The sequence below is a fragment of the Urocitellus parryii genome, chromosome 4 (genome assembly GCF_045843805.1).
Source record: "Urocitellus parryii isolate mUroPar1 chromosome 4, mUroPar1.hap1, whole genome shotgun sequence".
Taxonomy (NCBI): Eukaryota; Metazoa; Chordata; class Mammalia; order Rodentia; family Sciuridae; genus Urocitellus; species Urocitellus parryii.
This window is the reverse complement of record NC_135534.1, coordinates 9,505,972-9,526,628: the sequence shown is the minus strand read 5'-3', so window position 1 is coordinate 9,526,628 and position 20,657 is coordinate 9,505,972. Positions and strand designations below refer to the sequence as shown.

The following is a 20,657-nucleotide window of genomic DNA, read 5'->3' as shown; positions in this document are numbered from 1 at the left end:
TGGGTACACCATCCTGCTTAAGAATTTGAACACATCTGCTATGCATGCTGCATCTAAGCCTTCCTCCTTTACGCTACCGCCCTGCTCCTTGAATCCTGAGTTTTGGGTCTATGGTGTCCTTATTTGGATTTGGTTTTGGTTCATTGGTTTGGTTGGTTTTTTGAGACAGAGTCTGGCTATGATGACCAGGCTGGCCTCGAACTCATGGGCTCCAACCATCCTCCTGCCTCAGCCTCTGGAGTATCTGGGACTAGGGGACTACCATTGCATTAGTCCTGATGCTCCTGGGTTTGCCCTTTCTCTTTTAAGTTTCTAAATCCCTTCTTTGCATCCCTAATGCATTGTTTTGTTTCGCATATTTGAAACTTTATAAAAACTAGGGTATGGTGTGGTATTTGTGACCTTCCAAAATTCATAGCCTGAAATCTCAGCCCCTAAGGAGATGGTCTTAGTAAGTGAGGATTTGGGGAAGAAATTAGGTCTTGAAAGCAGACCCCTCATGAAGAGGATGTAAGGAGGATTAGTATACTTACAAAGGAGGCCCCTAGAGAGTATCCCCTTCCATCATGTGAGAAAGCAGAAGTGGCTATCTGTGAATCAGGAGTTGGGTCCACACCAGTCACTGAATCAGCTGTAGAGGTCTCAGGCTTCTCAGCCTCCTGTGAGAAATAAATCTCTTGTTCATAATATTTTTTAACAACACACCAAAACGGACAAAGAGAATGGTATCATGCCATGTGTTCTCTTCTGCAACTTTCTTCTTTCTATGATATATGTGTATTGTAGTATACAGCTGTAATTCTTTAATTCATTTTCTTTTCTTTCTTTCTCTCTTTTTTTTAAACTAGGGACTGAACCCAGGGTGCTGTACCACTCAGCAACATCTCCAGTTCTTTTTGGAGACAGGGTCTCACTAAGTTGCTGGAATTTGTGATCCTCCTGCACCACTATGCCTGGCTCTGTAAATCATTTTCACTGTTATAAAAATAGTCCCTTATGTGTTTATACCGTTTTTTATCAATCCAGTGACCAAGCCACTGAGTTGACTAGTTAGCTAGTTGTTTGACTTTCCAATTTGGAGTTGGAAAAAATTGAAAAGATCTCAAACTGTGCCCTGGTGTATGCAAGCAAGAGATTCCATGGGATTTAATATGTAGGAGGGTATGCAAATAATCAGCCTCATCAATTTCACTTCCACCAACATATTAGAATTCTTTTTTAATTACATCTTCATCAATACTTAGTTCTACAACAATTCTTAATTTTTCCACGAGAGTCTACTTAAAATATTATTTTACTAAAGTTTTAATGTGCATATTTCTGGTCACTAAAACAGTTAAGACATATACACACACAAATATATATATACATATCTGCCACTTCGATTTCTTTTTTTATTAAAAATAGTTAATTAATGAAAACACTATAGGGAACATTAATAGGAAATGGTTGAATAAATTCTAGTAGATCCAGGCAATGGACTTCAATGCAGTCATTTTAAAAATGTGCTTTTGAAGCACATTTGTCTATCTGGGATGTTTCTTTTGATATCGTATTAAGAGAAAACCTACTGTACAGTATTAGAAAATACTTGGAAATTATCTTCTTATTGATTTTCAGGTGTTCTTTGTATATTCTTGATATTCATCTTTAGTCAATTATAATTGTTTAGATATACAGTCAGCCCTCCATCTCTGCAGGTTCTGCATACGCGAATTCAGTCAAGCAAAGATTGAAAAAAAATTTAATTATGTGCTGAGGGTACAGCTCAGTGGTAGAGCATTTGCCTACCATGCACAAGGTCCAGGTTGGATCCCCCACATTGCAAAAATCAAAAAATTGTGTCTAAATTGAACATTTATAGACTTTATTTCCTGCCATTATTTTCCAAACAATACAACAAGCATCTCCATTTCATCTGCACCTTGATCTTGGACTTTCAGCCCCCAACATTTAGAAAATGGAATTCTGTTGCTTAATCTGCCCAAACAGTGTTATTTTGTTATGGGAGTTCTACACATGAATGCCTCTTTATTTCTCAGCAAACCAGAAGTGAATCTGGGTGGAGGAAAGGGTGCCACTGACCATAGGTCACAAGATCTGTGTTGCTGGGGCTAGGACCAGGATCCAGGTCTGATTTTCATGCAGGGTTCCATGTCCTTGCGCAACAACTGTCTCTCCACCTTTGGTTTTTTCCTCCCAGTGTATGTAGATACTCTTCCTGAACACACCCATGATCAATTTCCCCACAGAAGCACCTTCTGCTGCTACCCAGCTCCACCTACAGCAGGATTGGAATAAACTCCTGGGCTTAGTACCCAAAGCCCTGTCAGTTGCACCCTAAGCCAGAGCTTCGCAGACATTAGTGTGCTCCAGAATGACCTGGAGGGCATGCTAACATGTACATTCCCTCCTGGGCCTCGCCTCTAGAGAGCCCTCTTCACGGGGGCTGGGGGAGACCCCCAAACTTTGCATTTCCAACAACTTTCCGAGTGCTGTGAATGCTGCCAAGGAGCACAGCCTCCAGGACCCTCGTGAACTCTCACTTCCAGCCCCGGAACTGCGACTCTTGCCCCATGCACTTGACCCTTTGCCCAGCTGGTCCTGCCACAAGTTCTCCACTGCCAAGTCAGACACTGTGGTCAGATCCAGGGACATCCCAACTCAGGCCAGAGTCGTGTTTGTTTGTGTGCAGAATGATGGGTTTCAATGTGGCATATTCACACACGTAAAAACAGTTTGATGCGTTTCACTCCCTAGTGCCCTCCCACCCTCCCACTCTCCCTCCCTTGCTCTCCTCCTTTATCCTACTGGTCACCCTTCTATTTTCTTTTTCTTTTTTTTTCTTTCCATTATCATTTATTCTCTCATAGGAAGATTAAAAAAAAAAAAAAAAAACTCCAAAAAGCAAAATAACCACACATTGGTCTAGGTCACATTATAAATCCAAGCACTGGTGTGGAATTTCAGTGGAGAGAAGAAAACTTGTAAAAACCCCCCAAAGTCATAAGAAAGTCTTCCAATTTAACTGTCTCTGTTTACCCATCTTTATATACCACCCAAGACCATCGATTCTAGGCTAGTCTGATCTGTAAGAGGGGTCAAAGCAGCCGGAGCAGGCATGGATGGAGGGAAAGAATGAGAACCAAAAGACATCAAGGAGCTGATTTGTTTGAGAAAAGCAGTGGTTCCTCGGGTCACAGCTTCCAGTGGCTGAGATGTAAAATGCCTAAGAGAACAGATCCGTGAATTAAATGGATTGCTTTTTGGGAGGTGAAAGTAGAATGAAGAACATGAGATGACAAGAGTCTGAATTTTTTTTAAAGCTTCAAGGTTTCAACAGAATGTGGATGTATTTGAGCTTTTAAAAAGGATAGAGGTTTTAGAAAGGGCAAAACCAGGGCGCACAAAAGACTGGGGATTCCCATGACCCTTAAGTGCTTCCTGCTCCAGGAAATAAAGTGTCCACTGGAGGTCACACCGACTACTCAGGGCAAACTAATCCATCACCTCCCGAAAGCTTTTCAAACCACGATTTCCCCATTTATTTTGGTCCCCAAGCAGTCGTCTTCTTTAATGGCCTGTAGACTCACTCCCAACTACCCTCCTGGGGGGTAAAAAAATAAAGGAATTCCCCCTAGGCTGGCCCCAGTAACTCAGCAGTAAAGTAAGAAGAAGGGTTGGCAGCTTCCCAGAGACTAAAACAGTTTGAGCCTAAATCTACCTTTCCAAGGATGGAAAATTTATTCAGATAATGTTTGAGAATTCAAATATGCCACAATAGAATAAGAATTAAAAGGTAGAAATCTCACTCTTCCCTACACCTCTACCTCCCCTACTGCCCAAGCCATCCAGACATTTTACCACTGTCATTACCATTTCTTCTAAATGGAGGCCCCTAGGCACTAATCACACAGGCAAGTGCATGGTATTGTAAGAACCCACCACAACTTTTCCATTAAAAAGCTGTAGTCTCTGTCTCTCTGGCTACATTGGTGGTTCTCCGGTAACTTCGATACTTTAAAGGCTGCAGAAGCATGCAAAAGAATTTCATTTCATTTTTTTTAAAAAAAAAAAAAAAGTTAAGAAAGGTCTCCAGGAGATGGTGAGTTTAATTTGTCTTGTGTGGATAGAGGGTTGGAGAGACTAGGAGAAAGCACAGGACGCAGAGGTCTTCTCAGTGTAGTCTTCTCCCTCATTTTCATCTTCACCATCCACAGAGAGAGCGGCATACTTGCTTGAAGAACTGAACTTAGAGGCTGGATTTTCCTCAGGTTTCTTTGGCTCAGGTGCAGATCTGGAGTCTTGACCCTTTTTTCCCTCTTTCCTATCTGACTCCTTCCAGTGATCCTTGTTCCCTCCATCTCCTGGACCACCGCTGGAGTTCCCAGTTTGGCCTTTTGGGACATTCATTCCATCTATTTTATTATCTTCTTTCCTTGTGGGTCCTTCCTCAGATGGCTGAGCTGGAGCTACTTCCCCCCCACCACTTATGGGGGATTGCTGCTCTGTGTCTGAGCTCTGAGATGGAGCAGGAGGGTTAGAACTTCACTTCACCCACGCATTCTCCTTTGGTGGAGGGGCTCGCAGTACCTTTAGAGGCTGATCAGGTTTGGGAGGCTTAGAAGTTGGAGAGTGACGGTCTTCCTCCTTATTGAGTGTCGCGACCCCTCGCCGGCAAGGGAAACACGAGACAGGATTCTTCTTTCAGCAGTTTACTCAGGACCTTTGAATCATGATGAGAAAACAGGAACAAGAGAAGAAAGATCGCGTGCCCACGAGCGGTCGGTCTGCCCTAGCTTAAGTACCCAGCCTTGCCAATGAACCAGCACCACGTGGAGGAGTCTAGTAGGTACAGCGCAGCGGAAGCAGGCCAGAGCCCAGCCCACAGCCCAACAAGGAGTTGTTTAACAACTCTAACCTCTGAGTCATCAGAAGCAGGAAGCCAGCGCCATTTTCAGGGTGCGGTCGCCGGCTCCCAACAATTGAGTGTTTCATTTTCTAGAGGCTTCTCTCTCTCCTTCGTGCATTTCTGCCAGGTGTGGCTGAGGTTCCAGTCTGTGATGACTTCCTGTCCTTGACCGTTCCGGTTCCCGAGTTTCTTCACTTGGCCAGCTTGGGTGTCTCTCCCTAGGCCGCCATTCTAGTTTTGGCTCATCCAACCGGCGCTGCAATTTCTCCTGCTCCTTCTGTAGCCGTTCTTCTACTCCTCTTTCTCTAGCAGCTGTGTCAACAGGTACTGCCCCTCCAAAGATGGAAGCTGCTCGACTGGACTGGGAGGTGCTGTAAGGGACCGGCAAAACGTCGGAGGAAGAGACCACTCATGCAATTAGCAGAAGGGGATTTATTGATCCAGCATGCTGGGGCTCCGTGACCACTCAAGAAGGGAGAGCAGCCCAGAGCCCAGAGCAGGGGTTGAACAATGCTTAAGTACACTTTTTGGGGAGGGCGGGGGCTTTGCATACATCACAGTCTCCTTTAACAAATCACCATACACCGCGGGAAAATCAAACAATAATTCTTAGACTTGATTAGTACATTCATTGGCGGGAACAGGGCTGGCTGGAGTGATAGGTCGTTCCTAAGGAGGGGGTTACATTTAAACTGATTGGTTCGGGCCCTGAATGCCTACGTGACAAGCTGCACAGGGTCTTGAATGCTTATGTGACAAGCTATACAGGGTCCTAGGCTATAAATCAACTAAATGGCCAGTAGGGCATTGTCTTTACTGCCTCAGGAATTTAACCCAGGCTTTGCAGTTTAGAAGCAGGTTTACAATGCCTGGTCCTTTACATTTTAACTCAGGCTTTGCAGCTCAGAAACTTTACCCTTTCAGTGCTAGCAGGGGAATCATCTTCCTTAGGAGTACTCCGAGTCTTTAGATTCAGTTTGGGTCTTTGGGGGGGACCTCTATCATCACGCCTATAATCATCCCGAGAGTAATCATCTCTGGAGCTGTCATATCGGTCTTCATAACGGTCCCCGCCTCCTCTGTAGTCATCCCTTTGGTACCCACTACCAAATGCTCTTCTGCCACTGCCTAACTTGTGATCATAGCCTCTATCATAATCTCTGCTGCCTCGGACATCATAGCGATCCCGGCCCCCATATCCATCCATATCACGACGTGGGCCATCACGATATCCATCTCCATATCCATCCCGATATCGGTCGGAATCATAGCGATCTCCATACTTGTCTCCAAAGCTGTCATCACCTCTTCTAGGCGGAGAGTCGTCAAAGCTGTCTGTGGCAGGTCGGGCTCTCCAGTCGGTGTCTGTTTTGTCAGAATCCCGATTTCTCTCTCGGCCAAAAGAAGGATCATCCCTGTCTTTATCCTGTGCTTGATCAGCCACATCCCCTCGAATTCTCCTGTTACCTAGAGACTCTTCATTGAGACTCAGGGCACTGAGCAGGGAATCCAGGTCCTCACACTCAGCATAACCAAAACCTTTCAACCTCTCTGGATTGCTGGATTCACGTGGTAAACGCATGCACTGATATTTAATCCTCTAAAGAATTCCTTAATGGAGTCTTCTGTCACATCATAGGGCAGGTTCCCTAGAAAAGCAGTGTGGGGTGGCGATTTAGGAAGACGGCTCCAGTCAATATTGGGTTCCCCAGCAGCCGGTGGAGCAGTGGGAAGGATGGAAGTGTCAGTTGGAGGTGCCCTGTACACATCATCATCATGACTCTGCCAAGGGGTTGAAACATCTCCTTCCAGGTCATCTGTTTCATCAGCCCAGCTGACTGGTTTGGGGACATAGGTGCTTCCTCCATCAGTCCCTCCATCCTCAGCCAGAAAGTCTGTAGGGAGATAGTCTTCCCCTTCTTCTTCTTCTTTTTTGTGAGGCGCCATGTTGGAAGAGGGAGGGAGAAGGCAAAGCCACCCTTCTATTTTCATGGCCTCCCTTTCCTCAGGTCCCTGGTTTTTTCCTGTAGCTTCCACATGTGAGGGAAAATAAGGGTAATGTAATAATATGGATACTTCTTTCTTTGGGTCTGGCTTATTTTGCTCAAGATCACAGTCTCCGGGTCATTCATTTCTTGCAAGTGAGATGATTTTGTTGTCCTTTGTGGCTGAATAAAACTCCCTTTAAAGGGCAATCTTCCTGAAGGTTGAAGAGGACTGAAGGGCCCTCCTAAAACACAGAGGTCTGGGCCAATCTCAGACACAGGGCTGCTGTGAGACACTGCAGGGGTCCCCCTGTTTGTATTCAAGTGAACAAAGGAAGCCCAGAGAGGTGAAGAGACTTGCCCAAGGGCACACAGTGCATTAGGTCAGCAGCTGAGCAAGAATCCAGGTCTTCCAGGGGCTGCCACCTGCTCCCCCTGCAGTTTGCTGCCTTGCTTGAGATAAGGGGTGCCTGCCTCCCTCCCCTTTTCTCACTTCCTTTTTTTTTCTTTTGACCTCAGCTGCTCCTTGGCATTACAGCTGTTGCTGAAATAGAGTCACGGGGGACCATAAAACTTGGATAAAGGAGAGAGGAGAGAGGGCAGGGAAATGAGGGAAAGAGATGAGACCTTTGGTGGCCAGGGGAGGAAGAATGGGAAGCCGCCCCAGGCTGTCCAGGAAGCTGGGGGCGGGGCTGCTGCGGGAACCTGCGCACGTGTCCCAGCCCTTGCTCTGACCCAGTGAGGACTCAGGTGAGCCCCCAAAACACAAATCCTCTGAGTCCCAAAGAGGCCAGCCTCTGGCTTCCCTCCAAGTGATCACGTGCCTCAGACCCTGGGGCCCAGTTCCTTGTTCATGGTGGCTTAGTGCCAGCGTCCCACCCCTACAAAGAGGCCAAGAACTGCAGTTCAGCCACAGCTGCAGGCTTTGTCCTGCTTCACCAGAGCCTGGCGGGTGTGGCCCTGCAGGTGGCCAGCTACCCCACAGATAGGCTCCAGGTGGCATTAGGCCCCTGCAGAGCGCAGGTGAGACTAACAGCTGGAGGAGCTCCCAGGACACTGAGGACCTGGCAGGGGAAGGTGAGCCCATCCAGGGGAGCAGGGCTCCTGGAATCAGGATCCACAGCCCCAAAAGGAGCGGCCCCGCCCCTCATGTCACCTGGGGAAAACCTGGACCCTATTCCTGACTGCTTCATCCTGCAGCCGCCAGTCTTCCACCCGGTGAGCAGCTGCCCTCACCTGGGACTTCCTGGGTCTCAGGGATCCTCCCTTTCTCCTGGGCGGACTCCTCCTGCGTTGGGGGGGGGGGGGGAGAGGACCTCAGTCTTGGGCCCAGCTTCCCCAGGACCTGCCCAGGGTTCTGGAAGGCTCTCTTGAGTTTAGCACAGTGGTTGAGCAGCTAACTGAATGTGAGTGACTGCTGGACATTTTAACTTGGTGAAGCCTGGGAGCCGAGGCTGCGCCCTACTGGGCTGGGAGGCCAGCAGGAATGGGGAGTGGGTGGGATCTTTGAAGGGGACCCTGATTAGTAGGAAGGGTAGCCTCATCTCCAGCCTGGAAGGGACAGTTCCAGGGGAACCTCCCAATCAGAGATGGGGGTGGGGGGTCCCTCTCCTCCTCCTCCTGTTCATGAGAACTTGAAGCCAGGCAATGCTTAGAGAAGGCTGCCCCCCACCCCCCCAGGGGACACCCCCACTAGCAAGCACTAATTATCCTTTTCCCTTAATTGGCCCTCTCCTCCCAAGGGCAGCTCAGTTAGTTACACACCCTGCCTGGGCCAGGGAAGTGGAAACCACTGAACTTGAAGCCCTGCTAAGCTGTGGGTGGCCCTGGGCATGCTGACAGGAGGGGGCCCTGGGCTCCTCCCAGGAGCCTGAACAATGGGCTGAGGCAGCTGCACAGGGCCCCAGGGCTACTTGCTTCCCAGGCTGGAGCCTGTCACCAGGAGGCAGCTCTGGGGACTCAGCTCTTTCTGGCTGGTTTGGGCTTCTGTGCACTGCTGGGAGTTGGCAGCAGTGCATGAAGGCGCCCCGGGATGCTGCCCTCTTCTGCTATTCACACTCCTTCTGCCAACAGCTCTGCAGAGACCTCACTGTGCTGGGCTGGGCCTGAGCCCAACAAGGGGAAAGAGCAGGCTTCAGCTCTGGAGGGGCTTGTGACCTCCCAGGGAAAGCAGCCAGCCAGACCCGCTGCACCAGGGCCCAAGGGCCAAGGCAGCCCTGCGGGCAAAGTGCCCTGGGAGGACAGGGGAGGGAAGGAATAACTCAGGCATGAAGTGGATGATGCTGGGAGAAGGCATCATGGTGGAGGGAGGGCAGAGGAACAGCCAGGAGAGGCAGGGGGTTGGGAGAGTGTGGGGGGGTGGGAGGAAGGCCAGGAGAAAGGGACCAGGAGGGCAGCAGGGCCACTGTTAGGTCCCCTTCAGGGCTCCACCTAGGGTCAGCTCTCAGCTCCAACTTGCCATTCTTTCTGCCTCCAGGTCCCACTCTGGCCATTAAACTGTCCCAAGAAACTTCAGTACCAGGCTCTGGGCACCAGGTGGCACTGAGTGAATGACAAGCCTCACTGGGGACACAGCAGCCTGTTGTGTCCTAAGAGCTGGGGACAGCTAGCTGGCTGCAAGGGAACTGAAGGGGCATCCCCAGTGTGATGTAGCTTAGACTCCTCCATGACAGGCAGTTGGCGGAGAATTTCAGAGGGAAGGGCTTTTTCCTGTAAGGACAGGTTCTGTTTGGGGTAGGGAAGTGGAGTTGTCCTGTTTTTCCCTCCCATGCACTGGACATGGGGTCCCTCGGGCCTTCCTCCAATCCGCAATCATGGGTCTCTTCCCTCATTCAGGTGATTCCGTATGTCACAACCATTTTTGGTGGCCTGCATGCAGGCAAGATGGTCATGCTGCAGGGAGTAGTCCCTCTACGTGCCCACAGGTAAGGGGGGGACCAGGGGAGCTGGAGCCCAGCTTCAGCAGCGTCGAGCTGGGGGCTCCTGTCTGCCTTTGGGATCTCTGTGGCCTCTGACAGACAGCACTTTGAGAGCCGCCCCTCCCCTCAGGTTTCAGGTGGACTTCCAGTGTGGCTGCAGCCTGCATCCCCAGCCAGACATCGCCATCCACTTCAACCCTCGCTTCCACACCACCAAGCCCCATGTCATCTGCAACACCCTGCACAGTGGACGCTGGCAAAGGGAGGCCCGCTGGCCTGGCGTGGCCCTGCAGAGAGGGGCCAGCTTCCTCATCCTCTTTCTCTTTGGGAATGAGGAGGTGAAGGTGAATGGAAGGGTCAGGTGCGAGGGGTCCTGAGCTCATTTCCTTGCACCCATCCTTCCCTCAGCCAGTTCCCTGTCACCGTGGTGGGTGGCATTGTGAGGAGAGGACCAAGGAGCTGCCACACCTGGTTCCAGGCTCCCTGCACCCACAGACTGCTGGACATCCATGGAGCCTGGGTCTGGAGAGGCCGCCTCTGCCACATCACAGCCAGCTGACTCCTAGGCCTTTCCTTCAAGGGGAGGGGCAGGGGGTGCTGGGGCTGAACCCAGGGCCCGTGCATGCTGAGCGGGCGCTCTGCCCTGGGCTACACCCTGCCCCTCTGAGCCCACTGATGTCTTCACTCATGGAATCCACCCCCACCCCGTGAGGGGGCACTTTGTCCATCCCCATCTTACAGCAGCTGCACAGGACAGGGAGAGGGCACTTGTCCACTGGCCTCTGAGATGGACGCCTGCCAGGAAGATGAGAGGGTCTTCAGACAGCTTAGGCGGGAAGGGCGAGAGGGACTGAGGATAGGACAGCACCGGCCTCTTCAGCCTCGGTGTCCTCCCTGTCAATGGGGACAGCGATGATGCTCTGGGCCTGCCGAGGAGAGGGGCTTCCTCGGGGACAGGGACGGGCACTGACGGGACCAGCTCTGCCATCTACCAGCTCTGTGACCTTGGAAGCTCTCTTAAACTCATCTGTAAGTGTCCTTACGCTGCAGAGCTGGTGTGGAGCCACAGAGGGAGTCTCCAGGTAGAGGTGGCTGCAGAGCTTGGGACACAGTGATGAGCCCAGCCAAGCTCAGCTGCTGCTGAGCCTGGTGCTGTCTGCCTCTCCAGGTGAGTGTGAACGGACGGCACTTTCTCCACTACCGCTACCGGCTCCCACTGTCTCGGGTGGACACCCTGGGCATATTTGGTGACATCTTGGTGAAGGCCGTTGGGTTCCTGAATATTAGTGTAAGTTCCCTTGGGGCCAAGGCCCGGGGTCTTTGTCTCTGCCTTCCTCTGACTCCTGGGCAGACCTGGGACCCTCTCACTTACCCCAGAGCAGCAGACAGAGGAGGCCTGTAGGTCAGAAATAGCCCAGGTGTCCTATGTGAGGGAGGTGCAGGGGAAGGTGACAGTAGAAAGGGAGGCCAGGAGTGGTGGCAGGAGTCCGTGCTGGCTGTGGGGTCTGGTTTACACTAGGAGCTAAGGACAGAAGGAAAGAACCGGCATGTGGGGCCCAAGCAGGCTGAGCTCACCTGCTCTGTCATTCCCTCCCGATGGATTTAAAAATGCAGATCTTTGGGACCTGTCACCAGAGTCTCATTGAGTAAGTCTTTGGTGGCCTAGAATTGGTAGGTTCAACATACCAGATTCAGGAGCCACTGAGGAGCTGTGTGGGAAGCAGGGCAGGGCAGGTGGGGGCCAGATGAGTGGCTCCTGGGCTTGTGGTGGTCTGAAGAGTTGTTTTCCTCTCTCTCTGGACAGCCATTTGTGGAGGGCAGCAGAGAGTATCCCACTGGATACGTGAGTCTCTGGGGGCAAGGTTGGCCTTTTGGTTGGACAAGACTCATGGGGTCAGCCTCTTCCTCCCCCTGCATGAACTGCAGCCACACTGAGCCTAGCTGGCCCCCCTCCTGCTGTGGTTGTCATGGATAGGACTGGCTCCTGTCAGCCCAAGGACAGCCTGGATGTGGCTCTCCCAACCCTTCTCCAGGGCCAGCCTAGGGAGGATGGGGGGTGGGCAGCTGGCAGGAGGTGCCAGGATCCATAATTCCCACTGGGAGATGACTTCTGCTTAGAGCTTTCAATCCTCAGAGTGACCCTGAGAGGTGGCTGGGGTTGGTCTTGTGTGACAGAAGGGGAGATGAAGCCCATGAATTGGTCAAGGTGTGGGATGACTGACCCACTGGCCAGCTCTCCCCCATTTCCCCAGAGCTTGTGGGCCTCCGGATGCAGGAGGATCCCACTGGGGCTCCAGTCGCTCACCTGCTGCTGTGAGAGACACAACCCCAAAGCATCCCCAGTGTGGAAGGATAATGGCAAGAGGGTCCCTCCCAGCCCATGACCAAGGGTTTCCTTGTGCCCCTTTCTTTCCTGACAGCCCTTCCTGCTGCAGAGTCCCAGGCTGGTGAGTGAAGCTCCTTCCTTGTGTCCCCTGGAGGTGTGGCCTCTTCTGGGCTCCCTCGGGCCTGGGAAGACACCTGGGTAGGAGGCCAAGGAGCTCCCTGTGGTGGGAAATGCCCTTGGTCTCAGGATTTCCCTTGCTCTACCACGCGGCCTGCGCAATGGTTTCATTAATGAGGTTCTAGGCATAAAGTTAGTTAGAAGAGATCGAAATAAAACACACAGACTCAGTTACCTTATTTCTATTGCTAGGTCCGAGACGGCTCCACTCTCTGGTTCGCTCCTCTAGCCGCCCAGCAGGGCAGCAAGGATTACTCAGGGCTAGCAGGAGAGAGAGAGAGTAAACACGCCTGGGAGTAGCCTTTTATCAGGGAGCAAGAGATTCATGGGAGAATTCCATCCAATGAAGGTTGGGGGGGGGGGGCTGCACTCCAAGGTCAGGGTCAGTGATTGGGTCCCCGGGGTCAGTGGTCAGGCACACCCCCACACGGATGGGCTCTCTCATCAGGAAAGGGCCGGGAAAACTTCGACACAGCCAAAGTGCCTCAGACCCTTAACAGGAGTCACCCAATCACGTGTTAGAATGGCTTCCCACACCTTGCTTTATGGGAGCCTGCAAGGTGTGGTTGGGCCAGGCAGCTGCAGCTGAAACTCCACCTTCATTAGACCTTTTCTCCATTTATTCTGCAAAAAGATATTTGATGTCCTCTGTGCCAGGCCAGTGCCAGGCTCTATGACAGAGGGACAAGCTGGTCCTAGCCCTCCATGCAGCCACTGCAGCTCAGGACCCAGCCATGGGAGAAGCACATGATGCTCAGACACTGGAGCACTGAGCTCAGCCTGGAGGCAGGGGAGGCTCTCAGCAGGCCAGCAGCAGGGGTTTAGTAATGAAGAGAGCTGCACTTCCTGCTGCTAGCCCATGGCAGAAACTCACCTGTCCCCGTGCGCTTCCATGGCCCCTGACAGTAGCCCTCGCAGCTGTTCCTAGAGGCAGGAGACCCTTCCAGAGCTTCACAGCCAGCCATCCCCTTGTTCCTTCAGCAGGTGCCCTGCTCACGTGCTCTTCCTCAGGGCCTCTGGCCGGGGCAGGTCATCATAGTTCGGGGAATGGTCTTGCAAGAGCCAAAGGAGTAAGTATCCAACCAAACATCACCTCCTTTAACCTCCCAGCACTGCCACATCACCCCTTCTTACAGATGGGAAGGCAGAGGAGCAGCAGGTAAGGTGCCCAAGGTCACAGAGTTTATGAAGGTCAGGCTGGGACCAGCAGTCCCCCTTGCAGTAACATCTTCTCTCCTGGTGCCTCTGGTCAAGCCACCATCCCTACATCTGGATACCAGGGAAGACACAGACAGAGACCCAGAGAGAGGAAGTGGCCTCCCAGAGTGACACATGCTTGGTTTAGCAAAGAGCCAGAACACCCCAGAGAGGAGGGCTAGCTAGTACTTGGAAGCCAGAACTGGGAGCCACACCATTACTTGCACTTCCTTGCTTGTCCTCCAGGGGGCGCTCAAGTCCTGACGGTCTGCTCAAATCTAAATAGACAAGGGCCTGCCTGCCTACCTGGAAGAAAGGTATTGGATGTTATGGCTTTGGGAAACCAGACTGCTGGCACACTTACTACCTGTGCAAACTTAGGGCAGTGACTCTTCCTCTCCATGCCTCAGTTTTCTAATTATTTAACTTTTTTTTTTTTTTTTTTAGTTTTAGTTGGACATAATACATTTATTTTTATGTGGTTCTCAGGATCGAACTCAGGGCCTTGCTCGTGCTAGGCAAGTGCTCTACCGCTGAGCCACAACCCAAGACCCAGTTTCCTTATTTTTAAAGGAGGTATTGATTTTTACACTGACTTCAGATTGGTTCTTTTTAAAAAATAAGGTTTTTTTCTTAGTTGTTGATCGATCTTTACTTTATTTATTTATACATGGTACTGAGAATCAAACCCACTGCCTCACACATGCCAGGCAAGTTTGCTACCACTAAGCCATAGTCCCAGCCCTCAATTTGGTTCTTAAAATAGTACCTGACCGGCGGTAAGTGCTCCACAGCGTGGGAAGCAGTGAAGGGGAGTGGGGGCACCATCCTCTCCACTTTAGGCTTAATTTTCATTTATTTTTAACTCCTTGATGGTGCTACACCCTGCCATGAGTGCTCCTGGTCACACATAAGAAGCTGGCATGAAGCACATCGTGGGTAGCAGGGCCTTGCAGAGCCAGGAGAGACTCTTGTACACTGTGTGTGCTTGGGAATGTCACTGCACCTCTGCTTCTGAGTTTCCCTATTAGATAAAGGAGAATGTTAATGTCAAGGTGATGGGAAATGATCAGGTGCTCCAAGATCAGGACCACACCTCCCTCCTCAGACCTTTGAGGCATGTGGCCCGGTTCATATCCTGTCTCCAGATCATGTTGTTGTTATTAGTGTCACAGCAAATAACCTAAATGCCATTTCCCAAGGGCCGTGAATGCACATGTCCTCAGAGGTCAGACTGGCCACATGAGTAGGGAGGACCAGAGTGGGAAGGGTGTGAAGTGGGAAGAATATTTCCAGGGGCCCAGTCACACCAGATCCTCTGGTGAGTTCTAAAGAGAAGTTGAAAACCCTCTTTTACATAAAGTCTATTTTTCAATATGGAGTGAATTTGGAATTGGAGAGTACTGTGCCCCACAGAACCTTCCTCCAGGCCCTCCAGCTGTGCCCCTGGGCATCCTTCAGCACCTTGCCTCCAGGCTCCTTCCCAACACTAAGCCCTTGCCTTCTCCTCTCCAAAGCTGGAAACACCTGCGGCCCTTTCCTGGTGGGGATCCATGGAAGTCCCAGAGGCCCTCCCCAGGAGACTTCTAGGACTGCCCCCCACCCCCTGCATCCCGTCTCTTGCCCTCAACTGCTTCTGCTGGGATCCAGCCCACAGCAGCTGCAGGGCTGGTGCTTCAAAGAGGGTCCCTTCAGAAGTCATGGAACAGAGTCTGGGGGTGCTATTGAGAGGAAGATGTCAGGCACAGAATGACCAGCCCCCCAAAACCTGGAGTCATGAGTCCTGGTCCACGTCCCAGTCTGAGGCCGCACCGTTGTTCCTAGTAAAGCAGCCAGTCCCCTGGCTTGCTGTCCTCACCACTGCAGTGGGCTCCTAAACCTCTCAGCTCAGGCCCTCAGTGAGGATTAAGGCAAAGGCAAACCCTGGCTCCTGTAAGACCCCTACTGTGCTGCAGGGACTACCTAGTCTTCAGGTACATTACCTTCTGGGTTCCTACTTGTTCTCTGTGTGTGTGTGTGTGTGTGTGTGTGTGTGTGTGTCCTTCAGAGGTAAATTTTGTATTATGTAATAATAGTTTCAAATGAAAGGTATCATTTCAGTACTGACTGTGTGCCAGGCACTGTTCTAAGTAACACTTTACATGTATTAACTCATTTAATTCTAACAACAACCCCAGAAAACAGACACAGCACTGTTACCATTCCTAAATTTCAGTAAGTGGGCACAGAGACATTAAGTGACATGCTCTTGATCACAGGACTAGATAGCAGCAGGGTTAGGGTGGAACTGCCCCAGCCTGGCTCTAACCACTAGGCAGCTTGCACATATTGAAGACAACACTTGACACAGAATTAAACACACAGTAAAGGTCAGCTACTATTGTTATCATCATGATCCCCCATTTTCAGGAGAAGGAATTGAGGCTTAGGCCAGGTAACACCCCTGACCTCCAGTCAGTAGACAGCAACCCAGGGATTCAAACTCAGGTCTAAGCCTCCTGTTCTCTCCACTCCTCTAAGCTGTGGTGGGTGCCAGGATCCAGCCCTGAGCCTGTGGGAGGAGCCCAGCCCTGGATTCTGAAGCCTCTTCCCACAGCCCTGCTGCTCCCTCAGGGTGTGCCATGGCCTGAGGGCAATGGAGGCCAATCCCCTTCTCTGGCCTGTTCCTGCAGGTTCACTCTGAGCCTGAGGGAGGAGGCCACCCGCACTCCGGTGATGCTCAGGGCGTCCTTCACAGACAGAACTCTGGCCTGGGTCTCACGCTGGGGATTCAAGAAGCTCATCTTGGCCCCCTTCCTTTTTCACCCCCAGCGATTCTTCGAGGTGGGTCTGATCCAAGCAGCCACATCCCTCCAGGAGGGAGAGCACAGCTCAATTCCCAAAGTGGTCGGGGACTGGGGCATGTCCTGGCAGGTAGATGTCATGGGGCCAGGAAGCCAGGCCGGCCCAGCAGAGGGTGCATCTAGGCATTGGCCCTCAGCCCTCCACGCTGATGCCCAGGTTCCTGTGCCCAGAAACTGGCATGATGAGTGCAGGTGGGGCCCAGCGTCCTTTTGTTCAAAAGCTTCCCTGATGATTCCCACAGGCGGCCAGAGTGGAAAACCGCTTCCTGAAGCCAGCCCAGTTGTAGAAGGTCACCTAGGCCCAGGGTCAGTGAAGAGCTCTGTGGAAGGCCACAGTGCACTGGTGACAATCTAGGTCTTCCTCCAAGGGAAGAGGGTCTTGATGGGCAGCACGGCAGGCAGGAAGGGAGGCTCTGCCTGGAGTCCCACACCCACTCAGGCCCTCCTCACCAGGTGCTGCTCCTGTGCCAGGAGGGAGGGCTGAAGCTGGCACTCAATGGACAGCCGCTGGGGTCCACCAGCCTGGACCAGCAGACCCTGGAGAGGCTGCGGGAGCTCCGCATCAGTGGAAGCATCCAACTCTACTGTGTCCACTACTAAGGAGGATTCCCAGGGGACCCCGGCCAGAGAGAGGACGGCCTGTCCACTCCCAGGGCCTGTGGTGGGGCCCCACTCTGCTGCCTTCATTAAACTGTCCTCCTGTCACCATCGTGTCAGGCCTGGTTCACTTCCGGGTCACAAGCCTAACTCTGCAGGGGAGCTGGGGGCCCATAGCAGAGGAGGCACTGGGTGTAAAGGTGGCCCCAACTCTGCTCCTACACCAGGGGCCCGGATGGGGCTCCATCTTCCTTCAGGGCCTAGAGTCCACTCAGGCGGACAGGTTCTGTGGCCTAACACGAGGACTAAAACACACACTTTAAAGAATTCAGACATTGTTTTCACTCTTATCTAGAGGTTCTGGGGAAGTGGCCCCTCCTCCCCTGGAAGTTCCAGGCCTTGTCTTCGACATCACTCTGCCATGCCCAGGGCACAGGCATTGGCCTGTGGTTGGAGCTCTGCTGCTGCCCTGTCTAGGTTTCAGCCACTGCGAAGCCAAGGAGAGACAAGACGCCCTGATTTCATAAGCCCAGGATTGACCCACACCATCTACTCTCCCAGTGCATGGGCTCACAGAGCCTCAGTGACACGCAGCACAGCTGCTCATGATTTTGGCCAAAGTAAGTCACAGGGCCACACTTCAGAGAAGCACACTAACAACCAGCCCAGAAAGGGAGAGAACCCCATGTCTGCCAGTCAGCCACAAGGTCCATAGCTCCTGAGTACAGTCACGTGCCGCAGAAGCACATGTCAGCCACCTGGGTGCACAATCCACGGAGGTCCCACGAGATTGTCTCCCAGGCTGTGCCCGTTGTGCTGGACCATCTGGGTTTGTGGGAGGACACTCTGTGGTGTTCCCACCATGACAGAATTGCAAACAATGCATTTCTCGGAGCTTGTCCTCATCATTAAGTGACACGTGACTGTATTTTGCAGATTAAATAGAACAGGGAAAAAAAGGAAGGATATAGAGAATTTGAGTCATATAATCAAACAGCTGAGGTGAATAAGTACTTTTAAGACTTGGTACCCTCCACACAGAGAGCAATGCTCTCCACATCCTGCCCTGTCTCCACTTTCCAAGGCTGGCCAGGAAAAATCTTAGTACATTCCCCAGAGCAGAGATTCCATAGCAAATATGCCCTGATTATAGTCCAGCAAAACTTGAAATCAATGAGAAAGATAACTGACAAGTGGCCACCTAGAAACTGAGGCACAGGTTTCTGGATAAGGTCCAGGTCAAAGAGGAGAAGATAAAGGGGTGGAAGAGCCAGGGACAGGAAGATCCCCAGGCCCAAGAAAGCAGGGAGCAGGCAGCTCAGCCCCACCCAAGCCTGCTGAGCTGGGCACAGAGCCCGTCCTGGTTCCTTATCCCCTTAAAGTAAGCCTTACAACACCATAGGCCTTCCAGATGTCCTCAGCTGTTTTTGACCTTTTAATTCTCCACAAAAATGTTTGGAGTAAACTTGTCAATTTCCACTAAGTTTTTCTTTGTTTGGTTTGGTTTTTCTTTTGGGTTAGAATTGAATTGATTGTGTGGACTTTGGGGACAAGGGGACTCTGCATCTCTACATTGGTTCCTTTCAATCATAAACACAGTGTCTCTCTCAATATATTGAGCTCATCTTTTATATCTTTCAATTAGGTTGAATAAGTAGGTGAATAAGTACTTTTAAGACTTGGTATCCTACACACAGAGAGCAGTGCTCTCAATATCCTGCCCTGTATCCACAATGGCACAATAGTCATTATATTTATGCTCAGGCCCTTTATAGTTTTTTACTTGTACATTATAGTTATTCATAATCTCGGGGCTCATTCTGACACGATCATAGAAACACAGAACACAATTTGCTCTACTCCACCCCCAGGGCTTCCCCTTTCCCTCCTCCCCTCCCTTCCCCTGTTCCCTTTCCTCCACTCAACTTCCTTCTATATAATTATAGATTTTTTTTCTTTTTAAAATTTGTACTTCGTTGACACTGATACAAAAATGTACCTGATTTATGCATAATTGTCTTATTTCTAGTAAAGTTGCTGGATTCTTTTAGTACTTCAAAAAGACAACCATAACACTTGCAAAAAAATTGATTTCTGATTTCTTCCTTTAATCATATCTCACACACCCACAGTCTCCCCCTCCGTCCTCCTTCCTCCTCCTCTCCTAAATGTACTACATTGGCCAGAACTCCCCGACCAGTGTTGAATAGAAGGCCTGTTAGCCAGTTTCCTTGATCTGTTCCTGACTTTAGGGAAATATTACTAATATTCCACCATTTAATATGGTGATCATGATAGGTTGGGGATAGAAACAAGTTTTAGGGCAAAAATTTTTGGCTTTTTCTTAGTTCATTAGCAGATTTTTTTTCTATTTTTTTTTTTAAATGAAGAATGAGTGTCAAGTTTTAATGGATATCTCCAGCATTTGTTGATATGATCATGTGTGGTTTTTCTTCCTTAATCTGTTAATGAGATGAATCATGGTAAGAGGATCAAAGACCTAGAGGTAAGACCAGAAGCTTCGTGACTGCTAGAGGAAAACACAGGAGAAACGCTCCAGCTACAGGTGCCGGCCAGCACTTCCTGAATAGGACTCCTCTAGGTCCAGAAATAACAGCATCAAGCATCACCGGATGCATCAAATTAAACAGCTTCTGCACAACAGAGGAAGCGATGGGGGTGGGATGGGAGCAGGACTCCGCCAGCTGCTCCTCTCATCAAGGATTGCCATCAGAGAATATAATGAACCCCAAAGACTCAAAAAAGAAAAAAATGATACTAACCCATTCAATACACAGGCAGATGAAGTGAACAGACATTTCCATAAAGAAATCCAAAAGGCCAACAATTCCATGAAAAAAAAAAGTCCACCAATTGTAGCCATCAGGGCAATGCAAAGGAAGACCACACTGAGATTCCATCTGGCCCCAGTGGGAATGGCAATCATCATCAAGAACTCAAACAGTAATAAATGCTGGTGAGGATGTGGGGGAAAAGGAATCCTTACACACTGTCAGTGTACCTGTTGGAGAATATTTGGGTTGTTTTCCTTTGGGGGCAATTATGGGTAGAGCTGCTGTCAACATTTGTGGATGACTTTATGTGAAGAAGTTTTCAGTTGTCTATAGTAGACACCTAGTTAGGGTGCGTGGGCTCTCTTGTCCAGCGAGGAGGTCCATGGAACAGGGTAGAGGAGAATGTGGCTTCAGAGTCACTATTCAAGACCTCTGGAGACCAAGCAGGAAGCAGGTCTGATTTTACTGTGCAGTTACCATGTGTATATACTCGGGCAGTAGCTAAGCAGATTTCAGGCACCACCAATGCAATTTATGGCCAACTGTCCTTGTAGCAACCAATCGAGGAACGGGCTGTGGAGCAAGCACAGGGACTACAACACATGGCCTCATGCCCAGGGCTGTGCCTATCGGGTAAGCAGTCTGCCGCTCACATGCCTAGCAAGAGGGCAGTGGTTTGCCACTCAGACACCCTTAATGTATGCCATGTATGCAGTACTCCCTGCACTTGTCCCCACCTTAGGGAATCGCTGGTCATGTGGTAAATGTACATTTAACTTTATAGTTTTAAAAAAACCTACCAAGCTCTTGTCCAGAGTTGTTCCAGTGTGACTGCCTGATTGTGGATTCCCATCAACAATGCCTGCCATTTCCATTTGTTCCACATCCTCTACTGCACTTGATCTTG

General features: G+C 50.6%; 1 protein-coding gene and 1 pseudogene across 2 annotated transcripts; one reads left to right on the top strand and one right to left on the bottom strand.

The window, feature by feature from the left end:
* Nucleotides 1–4,144: 4,144 nt before the first annotated feature.
* LOC113177761 (eukaryotic translation initiation factor 4B-like) lies at nucleotides 4,145–7,752 on the bottom strand (annotated as a pseudogene).
* Nucleotides 7,753–7,822: 70 nt separating this feature from the next.
* LOC144254359 (galectin-12) lies at nucleotides 7,823–17,052 on the top strand. Of its 2 annotated transcripts, XM_077797430.1 has the most exons (9): nucleotides 7,916–8,115; nucleotides 9,733–9,821; nucleotides 9,946–10,159; nucleotides 10,984–11,103; nucleotides 11,620–11,658; nucleotides 12,236–12,262; nucleotides 13,300–13,388; nucleotides 16,188–16,338; nucleotides 16,812–17,052. In XM_077797430.1, the coding sequence occupies exons 1-9, from the start codon at nucleotides 8,047–8,049 to the stop codon at nucleotides 16,956–16,958; spliced, it is 945 nt and encodes a 314-aa protein (XP_077653556.1). In that variant the 5' UTR covers nucleotides 7,916–8,046; the 3' UTR covers nucleotides 16,959–17,052. The 2 variants fall into 2 exon arrangements, with proteins under 2 accessions (XP_077653555.1, XP_077653556.1); XM_077797429.1 differs by lacking the exon at nucleotides 11,620–11,658 and having other exon boundaries at nucleotides 7,823–8,115.
* The last annotated feature ends 3,605 nt before the right edge of the window (nucleotides 17,053–20,657 follow it).